Here is a 15283-nt window from a genome sequence, read left to right as displayed (position 1 = left end):
TCTGTAATTTAACTTTTTTCATTAACTGTTTTGGTCCTTTTTAACCTTCTCATTTATTTAAACCTTTTATTTTTTAATTTTAAAATAGAGCGAAAGTATGACACTTTTCTTTGCTATGTGATTCCAAAGTTTAGAGGAAAGTAAAATTGTCTGTTGTATTTTATACATGTATTGCATGTAAGGCTGTAAAGTAATCCACTCAAGGTTGTAATTTCATTACAAGAAAATATTTATTAAATATTCTAGTCTGGAAAAAAGAGAATGAAACCAGGAACATAAAACTCAGTCATCAAACACCGTGATCTCGTACTCTTCCTCCTCTTCCATTTCGTCTGTGACAACTTTTGATTGGCTGTTTGAAATATTGTCCTCTTCCATCTTGTTGGACGACACTGTCTCTCCGGAGGTCCCCGTCTCCTGTGAATCTTTATCCACTCCTAGATCCTTCTCGTCCAGCTTCTCGGACCTGTAACATATTGAATGTTTACTGCATAACAGCGACAAGCCTATCATTGTCGGAAACCCATGGTTAATTACGCGCCGTTCCTCTCTCCAAGAGAGGAACGACGCGTAATCAACTGTGGGTCTCCGGCGATGCAAACCTACATAAAGTATGCAATGTACTACATAAAGAAACATAATTCCTGTACGCTACATCTCTGGGTGGATGTAACATTCTAGACGTTTATTTATTAACACCGACTGTCGTAAAGTTTATACGAACTTCGTATTTTAACACATTAAATCGCCAACCGTTTATTGATTTAAATTGCTATATTGTTTTTAATCTTTTTGTAAAAAACCAGGAAGTAAATTGCAGATCTCGTGAAGTCTCACTTTAATCATCGTCCGATTCTACAACGCTTACAAAATCAAGGTGAGTTGACCAAAAAATATTGGAAACCTTTTTTTCCTGCATTAAAATGTAGATCGTACAGACGTTTATTGAAGATAAAGTTGTCTAAAACTTTAACTTTATAAAATGATGGTGCAAATCTAATCGAATCAATACTTTCAGATAGGTATAAGAAAATGGTTCATTTTTTTAAAAGGATCGCCTGGTCAGTCTCTTCTCCTTTGTTTAACAATATAAAAAGTCAGGCAAACAACGTTTATTTTACCATACAAAACATAGTGGATGGAATTTTTCATTTCACATGTATTTTCTTTTATAAATGATGGTGAACAAGATAATCAAATTATAAATTTTAGATGGCATTATCCAACCCAGAAGTTTCAGATTTTGTCCAGGAGGAACCAATCATTGGCCAGGACTACTGTAGAATCATTAGAATTCGTGGTGGCTCAATTTTCGTGGTATTCGTGGGAACACCTTCCCCACGAATTTACATCCTTAACGAAAGCAAATTTAGGAAGAGTTATCTTTGTTACTGAAACTGAAAACTGGCACATCCACGAAATTACATCCCAACGAATAAGCAAATAATTCACAATCCACGAAAATTGGCCCCCACGAATTTAAATGATTCCACAGTATTTGGTTTGTGGTACTGAAGGCTGTGAGAAGAACTGCCAGTTTTACTGCAATCACTGTCACCTACGAGTATGTAAACAATGCAAAGATGAACATCAAAAGAGTCTGGAAACCCACAACCATGAAGTAGTCCGTTATACACAACGCAAAAGACAACCTCCTGAGGAGAAATGCAAGGATCACCCGACTAAAGATATAGACATGATCTGTGAGGACTGTCAAATTCCAGTATGTTCCAAATGTGCAACACAAAACCATAGAAGACATGCACTGAATGATTTAGAGAAAACTTATTCAGACAATTTCAATCTTTGCAAAAATGAAATTCATAAAATACATCAATATTTTCTCCCAACTTCACATGATATACAAGAAGATATAAGGGAAAATTTCAAAGAAATAAAAGCAACCATAGATAAAATAAGAACATCGATAAAGGCCAAAGCTGAATCCCTTAAACATTTGATAGACACAGTGGCATCAGATGAAATAGAACAAGTCAACAAAATGGAAGAGTCTCTAGATGAGACGCTAAAGAGTCAAGACAAAACCTATCAAGATTACATCTCCTATCTTGAGGACATTGCCAAACAGTTCCATGGCTACCTGTCCTCTACTCAACTCCAAAACAATCCACTCATTCGCGATCGACCTGACCAGCTTAAAATCAAACCCATACCAGAGACCATCAAACCAATCCCTCCAGCATTTACTGCTGGTCAATACAACAAAAAGAATGTCATTAAATTACTGGGTAGAGTAACTGTTCCTGACACTAAACCAGAGATCAGAAAAATAAAACCCATGGAGACTGCCTCTTCAGAATTAAAACCTACAGAGAAACGAAGGAAACAGAAAAAGAAAAATCTGATATGAAAAAACACGGTCTCTGTCTTCAGGGAATACACAATACCAGGTGCTGACAGAGTCTATCATATATCACTAGGTAAATCAGGCAGACTGTGGGCCAGTAATGACTATGGTAGCCTTGTCCAAACAGATCTACAGGGGAATCAGCTACAGAAGATACAAACCAGCGGTGGATATGGCTACCACACAGTCACACAGGACGGGGATCTGATCTATACAGACAGAAAGGAAAAAGTCATCAAAAGGATAACAAAAGATAAAACAGACACTGGATTCATTAAAGCAGGAGACTGGGAACCAATCAGCATACACTCCTCCCACATCAATGACATACTGGTGGGGATGGTAAAGGGTAAAGATGCTTAAAATCACCAGGTACAACAAGACAGGAGAAGAAATACAGAACATACAGAGGGAGGACAAAGGACAGGAACTGTATAGTAATCCACACTTTATCACAGAAAACATTAATGGTGATATCTGTACATCAGACTTGAACAATCAAGCTGTAGTGGTGGTGAATAAGTCAGGACAATACAGATTCTCCTACACAGGTCAGATGTCCTGGTTTGGTCCCTTTGGTATCTGTACCGATTTCTTTGGTCACATTCTGGTGTGCTATATTCCCGGCTTGGACGTAGGCTTTTTTACGGAATTTAACGGTAACTAAATTCATCTCCTTAACCAGGATGGACAGTTCCTGTCAATACTACAGCAAAGAAAAGAGGGACCCCATAGTTTGTGTGTGGATAATGAGAACAATCTCCATGTGGGACAAGGGAACACCAACACAGTGACAGTGTACAAGTACCTCCAGTGATATTTACTTTGTAAGAATAATTTATAAGGAACAACATTACTACGTCAATTACATAAATTTGAATTACATTTTGTGCAAGATAAAAAAGAATGTTTCATTTGTCATATGAAAACCATTATAAGCACTTTGTATACGGATCCAGTGAAACAAATACCAATCCATCTATCTGATGATTTAGAGTTAGAAAAATACCGGTGATACATACTAAGGCATTATCATTAGATTGTTCATCAGAGATTATGTACTTATGCAACAATGTTGTATGTTAAGATCCCTTTATTTTTTAATTTATGATCCCAGTAAATATTTCAACAAAAGTTGATAATACTTACCTTATTTAGACATTGGAAAACTTTGTAATTTCATTTATAAATGAAATTTGACCTGAAACACAAAGATTGAGCATCAAAGGAATCAAAACTTTAAGTTGTATGTTGATAGAATTTCATAAATCTGGTATCCATTGTTTATCACATCGATAAGTTTCTATTAGGCATAAAGAATACTTTCTGTCTGTGAATATTTTAAGCATTTTATTTTTCTAGCATCTTTTAAGTTAGATATTTTTGTTTGGGTTGGGGGTAATGATTGTTATCATAAACTAATACCTGGGTCATGGAGTGTAACATCTATGAGTGAAAGAAAGGGAACTAACTCTGTCTGCAGTACATCTGGAGGACACGCATAACCTGTTAACAAATATCAAAGATGAATTGCAATTGCATGGTGTGTACAAATGAAAGAAATAATTTTACTATATATCTATATATACTGTAAAAAACGTGAATATATATTTGTCATTAAACTATGATATTAAATACCCAGCAATTTAATTTGGTCTCATTATTAAAGTTGAACATAGATATTTTGGAAATATTATTACATGCACTACTGGTACAGTGTATTTGGGAAATACAACAAAGAATTGGTGAACATGCCATGAAAAGTCCACAATTAAAGCAATAAATATATCAACATATTATATTTTTATCAAATTATTAAGTACCATACAAAGTTTAACAGAACATGTACTAGTATGAAAGCTTTTGAAATAACTCTATTTTAAAGAATGAATAATGTTTAGTGCTCAGATAATTACAATAATATTGAACATCAAATCACCTTACTCCCAATAATAGTAACATTATCTTTTATAAAAGGTTCTTTAATCTTACTTTTAAACAAATGTCTTGCAGTTTCACAGTTCCGTCTCTCCTGGAACAAAAAGAGATTTTCAAATAAATACATTAAGTCATCTCATAATAATAACATGAAAATTCAAAGATTAATTATGGAAAATTATTTTTCTTTATAAAAACTAGAAGTGTTACTGATAATAAGTATTCTAATTTGAGTGACCATGTGTACTTGAATGTTAATATATGTTTGTAAAGCATATGTCATTTACAATAGGCCCTCTGAGGAAGCTCGTTCTCTTAGTTGTAATACTAAGGAGAAATATATATGGACTCTGGAGTAGACTCTATATTATGCACTTCTTAGTGTCTTTTCATAATCCTAGAAACAAACTAACGGCTCGGGTGAGGAAATCTTTCCATATTACTTACTGTTTAACATGTTGAGTACCACTGTGGTTTATGGAGAGGTTTCCATCCAAGGCCTGATCCAGTAGATGAATGCTTCGATCGAGTAGAGTTAGAATGAAGCATTCCTCTGGTTGCTAAAGAGGCTGCATACTCTTCTAATATTGATCTTGTCTGTAATAAAAATGCAAGGTCTCTACTAAGAACTAAACAAGTCAGGCTACCAAGAAATTTAACTGAAAAGAAATGAATGATTTTTACTCTAGAATTAACGTAATTTTTTTCATAGTGTTTATTTAAGATAAGTTTTTCTTAAAGGACTATGTGCGGTATGGTCAAATATCTGCCCCCGATTTCAACCAATTTTTAAATAGTATCGTATAAAAATAAAATCTTCACAAATCATTGTATAGAGGATGCCTATAACTTAAGGTATCCGATGTACAATTGAGCCTGAGAGCTCGGGATTTTCCGGGATGAGCTCGGTAGATTACGGAGCTTGAAATAAATTTTCAAAAAGTCGCAATATTTTTTATCTAACATAATAAACAATAAAGAATAAACGATTGATGCATAAAGTCAAGCAATACTTTTTTTCTTAATTTTAAAACGAGTTATTTTTTAAACTTTTACCCCTTACGCTGATTGTGACGTTGTAGCAGCTTTACGTCATTTGCCGTTGCATGACGTTATTTTTTCCCCGCGGCGCTCTTTCAATAACGTGAAGGAAAAAAATCCTAATTTATAAAGTTTGCAGTGGACAAGTCACGTATTTCGTCGATAAATACTGAGTAGGTCGTTTTAATAATTGATTTCGTAGATATTGTGACAGTGCATAACTTGAATTAGGGTAATCTGGTAATTGTATGGCCCTATTCAATTAGTTCAATTTTTTGTATACCTAATTCCATTATACATACAGAGTGTTTCGGACCTAACATTTGTATAACGGCATATTTGCTACTAACTATTTTTAATAAGTACCATGCATGCGGATTTCGTGGTTAAAGCTGCTTGGTCCGATTTTATATCAAATTTTATGCACGCTTTTAAACGATGGCTATGCTTAGTATATGTATAATAATAGACATTGCAGTAGTTATACCCGTCAATTATGCCAAATTTCAATGAAGAAAAATACGTACAAAATTTGCTAACAAAACAAACGACGTTAAAAGGTACCGCGTTATTTCGCCTCATGTTAAATTTAACCCCTGACGACGAGACGGGTATGGTTGTATTACGAATTTGACATCGCTTTAAATAAAGGTCGATTCGGAAATGATCAGACAAATTACAAATAAACATGTGTACCTTTCGTTCGCTAATATTTCCAAAGTCTGCTTTCTTTACAATCGATGCATAGCATGCGGGTTGAATAACCCCAATCATTCGGGGGACGAAACCAAGCGGTTTCCTTTTCTAAACATTCCCGTGATGCATTTTGGTTTGTTTTTTCGTTTGCCCAAAGAGAAATTAATTTTTATTTACTTTGAATATTTCTAACTTTGAAAGGAGACTGATTCTGCTGGTGTAAATAGGAGAAAGTCCATAACTTTCTAGGATAAATGATTTGTATGAAAAAAAAATTTGATACTGTAATTACAAAAAAATCGGACCAAGCAGCTTTAAAATGCTTGTATACGTTTATTACAATTATTTTGTTTAAATATCTCCTTGTTATTTTCCGTAAATCAAGTTAACAAGAGTCAAATAATGGAATTTCTAATTATTGAATGAATTTTTTTTATCGGGATTCCAAACAATTTTCTTCTCTCGCATTTCATATTACATGTATGTGAATGAACGGTACATTTTTCACTCTTGTTCAAATCACTGGATTTTATATCATTCAAATAATACTATTAGATACTGATTCCGACTGCTTTAAAGTCAATTCGTTTCATTTTGCTGTTTACATAAAAGAGGCGCGTCACCATCCAATGTAATCTAATACTCAAAATTTGATTGACATGTTCAGCCAGATAGCCCTTGTCCGATGTTATGTGTGGTATTTGAACACAATCTTATCGTGTAAAAAATACATGCTTATTACAATATTACAGTGTCATTTATGGTTGATACATATTTGTTATAACTGTGTAAAGCATGTTAATGTATTGTGCATTCCTCAATTGTACCGATACGGAAACATCGTAGTCAGACTTTATCGGCAGTCTCCATTTTAAAACTGACTTAATTTTTGTTGTTGAAAAAGAATACAATTTTGAGTAAAAGATAATACAATGTATATTGTTTTCTACGAGTTAAAGGTTTTGAATGAATTCTAATGAAACATTTTACACGGGTCTCGCACGCTTTGTTCGTAACGCTTTACACACCTGATGTGACCCGCAATTCACGACTTCGTTGTATTAGTAACAATATTTTTTGTGCAAACATTTTGCTGAATGAAAAAAACCTCAACAATTTAGATCTTTAATTCTAAAATTATCAGTTCTGCTTCGTAAAGGAATAGAAAACAGAAATATTACCAGGTTATGGCAATATGCGTTGGATTATGAATGTGACGGCTGACGTGGGGGGGGGGGGGGTAAAAATCGCGTGACGTCGTCATGGTAATTGTAAAAAAAAATTCTCAAAAATAAAAAAAAGATATTGATAATGGTAATCAATTTATTTCAAAACTTTATTTTTATAAAATATGTTTGCAGTTTTTATTTTATAAATATTATTAATGATTACACATGTTTTCGTAAAAAAAAAGTAGTATTTTACCGTGCGTGATTTGCAACGCTAGAGTTACTTCCCCATAGTGTTTTGGCGGGAAAAAAATCTATTTTTAGAAACTACATACCCTTACCTATCAAACAAGTACATAGAATATATACCTTACCAGGCATCATTTTTTGGTCAATTGTACATCGGATACCTTAAAAAAATATTGATTTTAGTCATAATTGCTCATTCGCTGTTTATCTATGACGTCACCTAAATGACCTAATTCCCGCAAATTTGCAAACAAATGAAAATATTCTCATTTTGCACTATATTATGCATTCGGAAGTATAGAGCGCAGGTCCGATCAAGTGCGAGTTTAACATATGTTTTTCTTCAGATAGTTATACACGTTATACTAAAAAATGGTACTTGAGCAAGCCTGCGCTCAATGTTTCCCAGTCGAAAAACCATTGGAAAACACTCATATTTTGCTACAAAACACCAATTTATCAAAATAATGCAATCTTTATGACGTCATACCTGCATTATGACGTCACTGTGGTGATGACCTTTTACACCTGTACTTCCAATATGATTTTAACTATCTTTCACTTTAATTTTAAAGCTCTTTCTAAAACTTTGATTTGGGGGGCAAAAATGCATAAAACCGCACATAGTCCTTTATTTCATCTCCTGATTTATTTAAGTTAGTTATTGATAACGAAATGTAAGAAAAAATGGAACGATATTCCACATCCTGTATATTATAACAAGTGTTAATCATAAAAAGTGCACTATAACATAAGTTTACACTGTGAAATCGCAAGTTTTTAAAAAAGCAGTATATAGAAAATTGTTCATGTTCTGACTAGTACTAGTAATTTTTCTCAAAAATTGGTGATTGGTAATAAAGAAGTGAATTAAAGGAAATCGTGCTTTTTTGTTATTATTTTGTTGTTATTAATCTCCCTCATTGTTGCCCATCAATATCTAGCTAACAGGTTTTGACTGTTTGATTCCTTGACTGGGTCACTCCATCTGAGCAATTCCAGTATTGAACATGTATTTAATTATGGTAGATAACTCACATCATGACCGCTATAACATGCACCTACCCTGGCCGGGCTGAATAGAAACTGAGGAAATTCTAGTAGTTACAGACATCCCCCTGCTACAGTGAATTGTATCGAGAAAAAAACTGTCCCATGTCATCTAAATCATGTCATGAATTATCCATAAAAGTTATTTAAACTACTAAATCATCATAAATGTTGATCAGAAAGTTACACAAAAGGAACAGTTGGTTCTCAATATATGTCATGGTTATTACGCCATGGTAACTACAACTATTTGAAACTACAGTGTACTTGGAAGTCTGAAATCAGCCTGTGTGCAAGTTTGTGCATCCAAAACTTCTCACTCTGTGTCCGTCCAGAGAGGAATAATATCAATAATCACTACATGTACCCTCATATCTTTCCATGAATGATTTGTGAACACTGGGGTTGAAACGTTCGATCCCGACGGACTTTTTTGTTCTGATTTTCGTTTGTTTGGTCTTCATGATGGAACGGTGGCTGCTTTTGAGGAGGTCACTCGTTTCTCCAACGAGTAAATCTTACAGCTAATAAGATAAATGCAATAGTCTGTGCGACAAGACGTATTATCTAATATTTTGTAGGTGCGACCCATAATTGAACTGATTCGAGTGCTGTATTTGCACACACTTAAGTTAGTATACAGAATGGAAAGATTCTTTATAAATTCTTGGACGGGTAGTATTAACGTTTCCCTGTTTAATTTTTTGTTGTTATCTCATTAACTGCCTTTTGCACTCTGTTGGCTTCGAGCACGTAGATGGGATTTCAATATCTTGTTCTGTTATTTTTTTTATAGAACAGATTCGTCAAATTTGGGTAGTTTATGTTTAAGAAGCACCTCTAAAGGTATAGAGGGGGTACAAGCAGTTTGACGGTTGAAGATTGATATGGGAGTCGGTGGGTTCAATATGGATCAAAACTGAACATAATGTTGTCATCTTCAAGACTTTATATATTATTTCTGCAATTTAACTTTTTTCATAACTGTAGTTTATACTCGTCCTCTTAACACTGACATAAAAAAAATTGTTAGAAATACTGATCGTCATTTTAAATGTGAGGCAACTGCCTGATTTGCCCACACTGCGCTACGGCCGTAAATTGCTAATGTGAATAACGGTACTGATATCAAATTTTCCGTGGCCAATACTTTCATACGAACAGCGGTGGATCATAACAAGTACGTGTATATTGTGCTGTCTAGGTTTTGCAGGGAATGGAAGATTCGTTGTCTACTCAGTATTTCTCATCAGTTTAGTGTATCAAATTTATAATTTTTCAAATTCGAGAGGTAACTGGACAGACTCTCCGACAGATCCATGCATGTGTTGACTAATATTTCCGGCCAGACTTGCTTGTGACAACTTCTTCTCATCCATTTAAATCTTTTATATTTTATTAAAAGTTTAAAATAGAGCAAACGTGTGCCACTTTTCTTTGCTATGTGATTGCAAAGTTAAGAGGAAAGTAAAATTGTTTGTTGTATTTTATACAAGTATTGCTTGTAAGAGTGTAAAGTAATCCACGCAAGGTTGTAATTTCATTACAATTCATCAAACAAACTCAAAATAAAAATGAAAATATTTATTAAATATTCTAGTCTAGAAAAAAGAGAATGAAACCAGGAACATTGAAGCCTCAGTCATCAAACTCCGTGATCTCGTACTCTTCCTCCTCTTCCATTTCCTCTGTGACAACTTTTGACTGGCTGTTTGAAATATTGTCCTCTTCCATCTTGTTGGACCACGCTGTCTCCCCGGAGTTCCCCGTCTCCTGTGAATCTTTATCCACTCCTAGATCCTTCTCGTCCAGCTTCTCGGACCTGTAACATATTGAATGTTTACTGCATATCGGCGACAAGCCGATCATCGTCGGAAACCCGCGGTTAATTATGAGTAGAGCCTTGGAAAGAGGAACGACGCGTAATCAACCGTGGGTTTCCGACGATACAAGCCTATATAAAATATGCAATGTACTAGATAAAGTAGCTTGGTGTATGCTACAACGTTTAGATGGCTGTAACATTCTAAACATTTATTTATTAACACCGACTGTAGTATAGTATATTTGTACTGCGTGTTTTAACACATGAAATCGCCAACCGTTTAACTATTAACATTGCTATATTGATTTAAATCTATTTTTGACAAATAAAAGGAAGTAAATTACAGATCTCGTGAACTCTCACTTCAATTATCGTCCGATTCTACAACGCTTACAAAATCAAGGTGAGTTGACCAAAAAATAATGAAAACCTTTCTTCCTGCATAAAAATGCAGATCGTACAGACGTTTATTGAAGATAAAGTTGTCTTAAACTTTTACTTTCACTTTATAGAATGATGGTGCAAATCTACTCAAATCAATAATTTCAGATAGATATAAGAAAATGGTACATTCTTTTAAAAGGATCGCAGCCTCCCCTCCTTCGTTAAACAAAATGTCAAGAAAACAACGTTCATTTAACTATATAAAACATAATAGATGGAATTTTTCATTTCACATGTATTTTCTTTTTATAAATGATGGTGAACAAGAAAATCAAATTATAAATTTTAGATGGCATTTTCCAACCCAGAAGTTTCAGATTCTGTCCAGGAGGAACCAATCATTGGCCAGGACTATCTGATGTGTGGTACTGATGGCTGTGAGAAGAACTGCCAGTTTTACTGTAATCACTGTCACCTACGAGTATGTAAACAATGCAAAGATGAACATCAAAAGAGTCTGGAAACCCAGAACCATGAAGTGGTCCCTTATACACAACGCAAAAGACAAATTCCTGTAGAGAAATGCAAGGATCACCCGACCAAGTATATAGACATGCTCTGTGAGGACTGTCATATTCCAGTATGTTCCAAGTGTGTAATACAAGACCATCAAAAACACACACTTAATGATTTAGAGACAATTTATTCTGAGAAATTCACTCTTTGCCTTGGTGAAATTTATAAAATCCATCAGTATTTTCTCCCAACTTCACATGATATACAAGAAGATATAAAGGATAATTTCAAAGAAATAAAAGCAACCATGGATAAAATAAGAACGTCAATAAAGGCTAAAGCTGAATCCCTTAAACGTTTGGTGGACACAGTGGCATCAGCTGAAATAGAACGAGTCAACAAAATGGAAGAGTCTCTAAAGGAGAAGCTTAAGAGTCAAGACAAAACCTATCAAGATTACATCTCCTATCTTGAGGACCTTGTCAGAGAGTTCCATGGCTACCTGTCCTCTACCAAAGTCCAAAGCAATCCACTCATTTTTTCTCAACCTAACCAGCTGAAAATCAAACCCATACCAAAAACCATTACACCAGTCCCTCCAGTATTTAATGCTGGTCAATACAGTAAGGAAGATGTCTCCAAACTATTGGGTAGAGTAACTGTTCCTGACATTAAACCAGTTAACAGAAAAATAAAACCAATGGAGGAGGCCTCTACAGGGTTGAAACCCAGAGAGAAATCTGCCGTGAAACCAACACTGTCTCTGTCTTCCTCTATCACCAAGGTCAGGGAGTACAAAGTACCAGGTGTTAACAGTGTATCTCATATATCACTGGGTAAATCAGGCAGACTCTGGGGCAGTGATGAACACGGTAACCTTGTCCAAACAGATCTACAGGGGAATCTGCTAGAGAGGATACAAACCAGTGGTGGATATGGCTACCACACAGTCACACAGGACGAGAATCTGATCTTTACAGACAGTAAGAACAAAGTCGTCTATAGGACAACACGAGCTCAAACTATTACTGAATTCATCGAACAGGAGACTGGGAACCAATCAGCATACACTACTCCCACATCAACGGAGACATACTGGTTGGGATGATAAAGGATGGAGAGGCTAAAGTCACCAGGTACAACAAGACAGGAGAAGAAATACAGAGCATGCAGAGAGACAACAAAGGACAGGATCTGTATGATTATCCACACTACATCACAGAAAACATCAATGGTGATACCTGTACATCAGACAAAAACAAAAGAGCTGTAGTGGTGGTGAATAAATCAGGACAACACAGGTTCTCCTACATAAAATCAAGGTCTGTTCCCTGTGCTATCTGTAACGATCTCCTAGGTCACATTCTGGTGTGCAATACTCCCTGCATAGGCTTATTCTTGAACTTTACTGGTAACACAGTTCATCTCCTTGACCATGATGGTCAGTTCCTGTCACTATATGTACTACTGCAAAGAATAGAGGAGCCCTGTAGTCTGTGTGTGGACAATGAGAACAATCTCCATGTGGGACAATGGAACAAAAACTTAGTGACAGTGTACAAGTACCTCCAGTGACATTTTCTTTGTAAGAATAAGTTCAATGGAACAACATTACTATGTCAATTACATAAATTTGAATTACATTCTGTTCAAGATAAAAAAATGTTTACATTTGTCATATGAAAACCATTCTATGCACTTTGTATACGGATCCAGTGAAACAAATACCAATCCATCTATCTGATGAAAAGAGTTAGAAAAATACCGGTAATACATACTAGGGCATTAACATTAAATTATCCATCAGACCATGTACCTATACAACAACACTGTATGTTAAGATCCCTTCAATTTATAATTTATGATACCACTAAATATTATAACAAAAGTTAAAAACATTTACCTTATTTTGACATTGGAAAACTTGGTAATTTCATTTATAAATGAAATTTAAACTGAAAAACAAAGATTCAGCATTAAATTCTACAACACAGGAATCAAAACTTTAAGTCGATAAAATTTCATTAATCTGGTACCCATTATATAAAACATTAATAAGTTTCTACTAGACATAAAAAATACTTTCTATTTGTGCATTTCGTAGGCATTTTATTTTTCTAGCGTCATTTATGTTGCTTGGGTGGGGGTAATACCTGGGTCATGGAGTGTAACATCAATAAGTGAAAGAAAGGGAACTAACTCTGTCTGTAGTACATCTGGAGGACAAGCATAACCTGTCAACAAATATCAAAGATGAACTGCAACTGCAGGATGTGTACAAATAAAAGAAATAATTTTACTATATATCTATATTATACTGTAAAAATCATAAATATATTTGTGAGTAATTTAACTATGATATTAAATACTAGCAATTTATTGTGGTTTCATTATTAAAGTTAGTAATGTCATGGACACAACAAAGAAATGGTGAACATGCCTCGTTCAAATCCCACAATTAAAGCAATTAATATGTCAACACATAATATTTTCTATCAAATTATTAAGTGCCATACAAAGTTTAAAAGAACATGTTCTAGTTTGAAAGCTTTTCAAATAACTCTATTTTAAAGCAGGAATTAAGTTTATTGCTCAGATAATTACAAAAATGTTTATCATCGACTGACCTTACTCCTGATAATAGTAACATTATCTTTAAAATTCTTGAATCTTACTTTTCAACAAATTTCTTGCAGTTTCACAATTCTGTCTTTCCTGGAACAAAAAGAAATTTTCAAATAAATACCTTGAATATTGAATCCATTAACTTAAGTCATTTCATAATCATATTAGGAAAGTTTGAAGATTAATTATAGAAAATTATTTTTTAATAAACGCTGGGAGTGTTACTGATGCTATGCATTCTAATTTGAGTGACAATGTGTACTTGTAAGTTTGTTTATGTTTATAAAACATATGTCATTCACAATAGGCCCTCTGAGGGAGCTCAGTCTCTCAGTTGAAAGACAAAGAGGAAATATTACAGACTCTGAAGTAGACTCTGTATTATCCACTTCACAGTGTCTTTTCATAATCCTAGAGACAAACTAACGGCTCGGGTGAGGACCTTTTTCCATATTACTCACTGTTTTACATGTTGAGTACCACTGTGGTTTATTGAGAGGTTTCCATCCAAGGCCTGATCCAGTAGATGAATGCTTGGATCGACTAGAGTTAGAATGAAGCATTTGTGACGGTGCACATTTTGATTTGTATATATTTTACGTAATAATTACTTATAGTCTATAATATTTCGTAAATGTTTTAATTATTTTATATTTTACAATTTAAGATTTAAGGTACGTGAAAGTTAAGAATTCCTGGGCTAAAGAAATATTAAGAAGAAAGCGTCGTGCTAGATAGATAATGTACATGGGTTCGGATTAACGTTTACACGTTTCCTTTTTGTTCGGATCTAGAAAGTTAGTAACAATTTATTTAGGAATAAATCATTCTCACATATCGGCAATTATCAAATGTTCAAGTTAAGAAGTAATGCAAACAAAAGTCGGTCTATCTATTCAACTGTCAGTACGTAGGTATTTGAGTTAATTTTACTATCACCTTAGGATTAACGCATAACAATAGATGCCAAGGATAGTGAGAAACTCTTCCGCTAATTGAATAAAAATTAAGGTAAAAGGGGACGCTAACCTCGCGAGGCTCCCCAAAGGAAATTCAATAAAGTCATTATAATAATTTGTTAATTACACTGTAATTACCCCCTTTGAGTGACCTCACTGAGGACAGGTCGAGGATTAAGTTTATTCCCCCGTCTCCCTCTCGTCACTTACGCTTGGGACACAGAGGAATAAACATCATATGTACATTGAATCCTCGACCTTGTCTTTATTCAGGTCAGTATTTTTATGTTTTATAAGTAGTTTTGTTTTATATGAATTATAAGTATTTTTATTAATCAAGTTGTTAAATATTAAGTTAAAGTGATAGCTTTAATTTAACATTAAGAAATTAGTAAAAGTTCCTTAACATTTTTAGCTTGGGTGATAAGATAATTTTAAACATAATTTTGTACAGTAAATCCGA

General features: G+C 34.3%; 1 protein-coding gene and 2 pseudogenes across 1 annotated transcript in view; 2 read left to right on the top strand and 1 right to left on the bottom strand.

The window, feature by feature from the left end:
- The first annotated feature begins 1212 nt into the window (after window positions 1-1212).
- On the top strand, window positions 1213-3353 carry LOC128167252 (uncharacterized; annotated as a pseudogene).
- Window positions 3354-3517: 164 nt separating this feature from the next.
- The window catches only part of LOC128167243 (cell cycle checkpoint protein RAD17-like), an 87982-nt gene continuing 76216 nt past the window's right edge, over window positions 3518-15283 (bottom strand). Inside the window, exons 16-17 of the mRNA XM_052832849.1 lie at window positions 3794-3874; window positions 3518-3569 (exon numbers count right to left, since the gene is read on the bottom strand). Of these exons, the coding sequence (XP_052688809.1) occupies window positions 3523-3569; window positions 3794-3874 (128 nt within the window). The 3' untranslated portion in view covers window positions 3518-3522. The remainder of the gene's footprint in view (window positions 3570-3793; window positions 3875-15283) is intronic.
- Window positions 10672-12992, top strand: LOC128167249 (uncharacterized; annotated as a pseudogene).

Source organism: Crassostrea angulata, chromosome 10 (assembly GCF_025612915.1).
Source record: "Crassostrea angulata isolate pt1a10 chromosome 10, ASM2561291v2, whole genome shotgun sequence".
In the NCBI taxonomy this organism is placed as follows: Eukaryota; Metazoa; Mollusca; class Bivalvia; order Ostreida; family Ostreidae; genus Magallana; species Magallana angulata.
The sequence above is the reverse complement of the archived record's forward strand: the minus strand, read 5'-3'. Positions and strand labels throughout refer to the sequence as shown.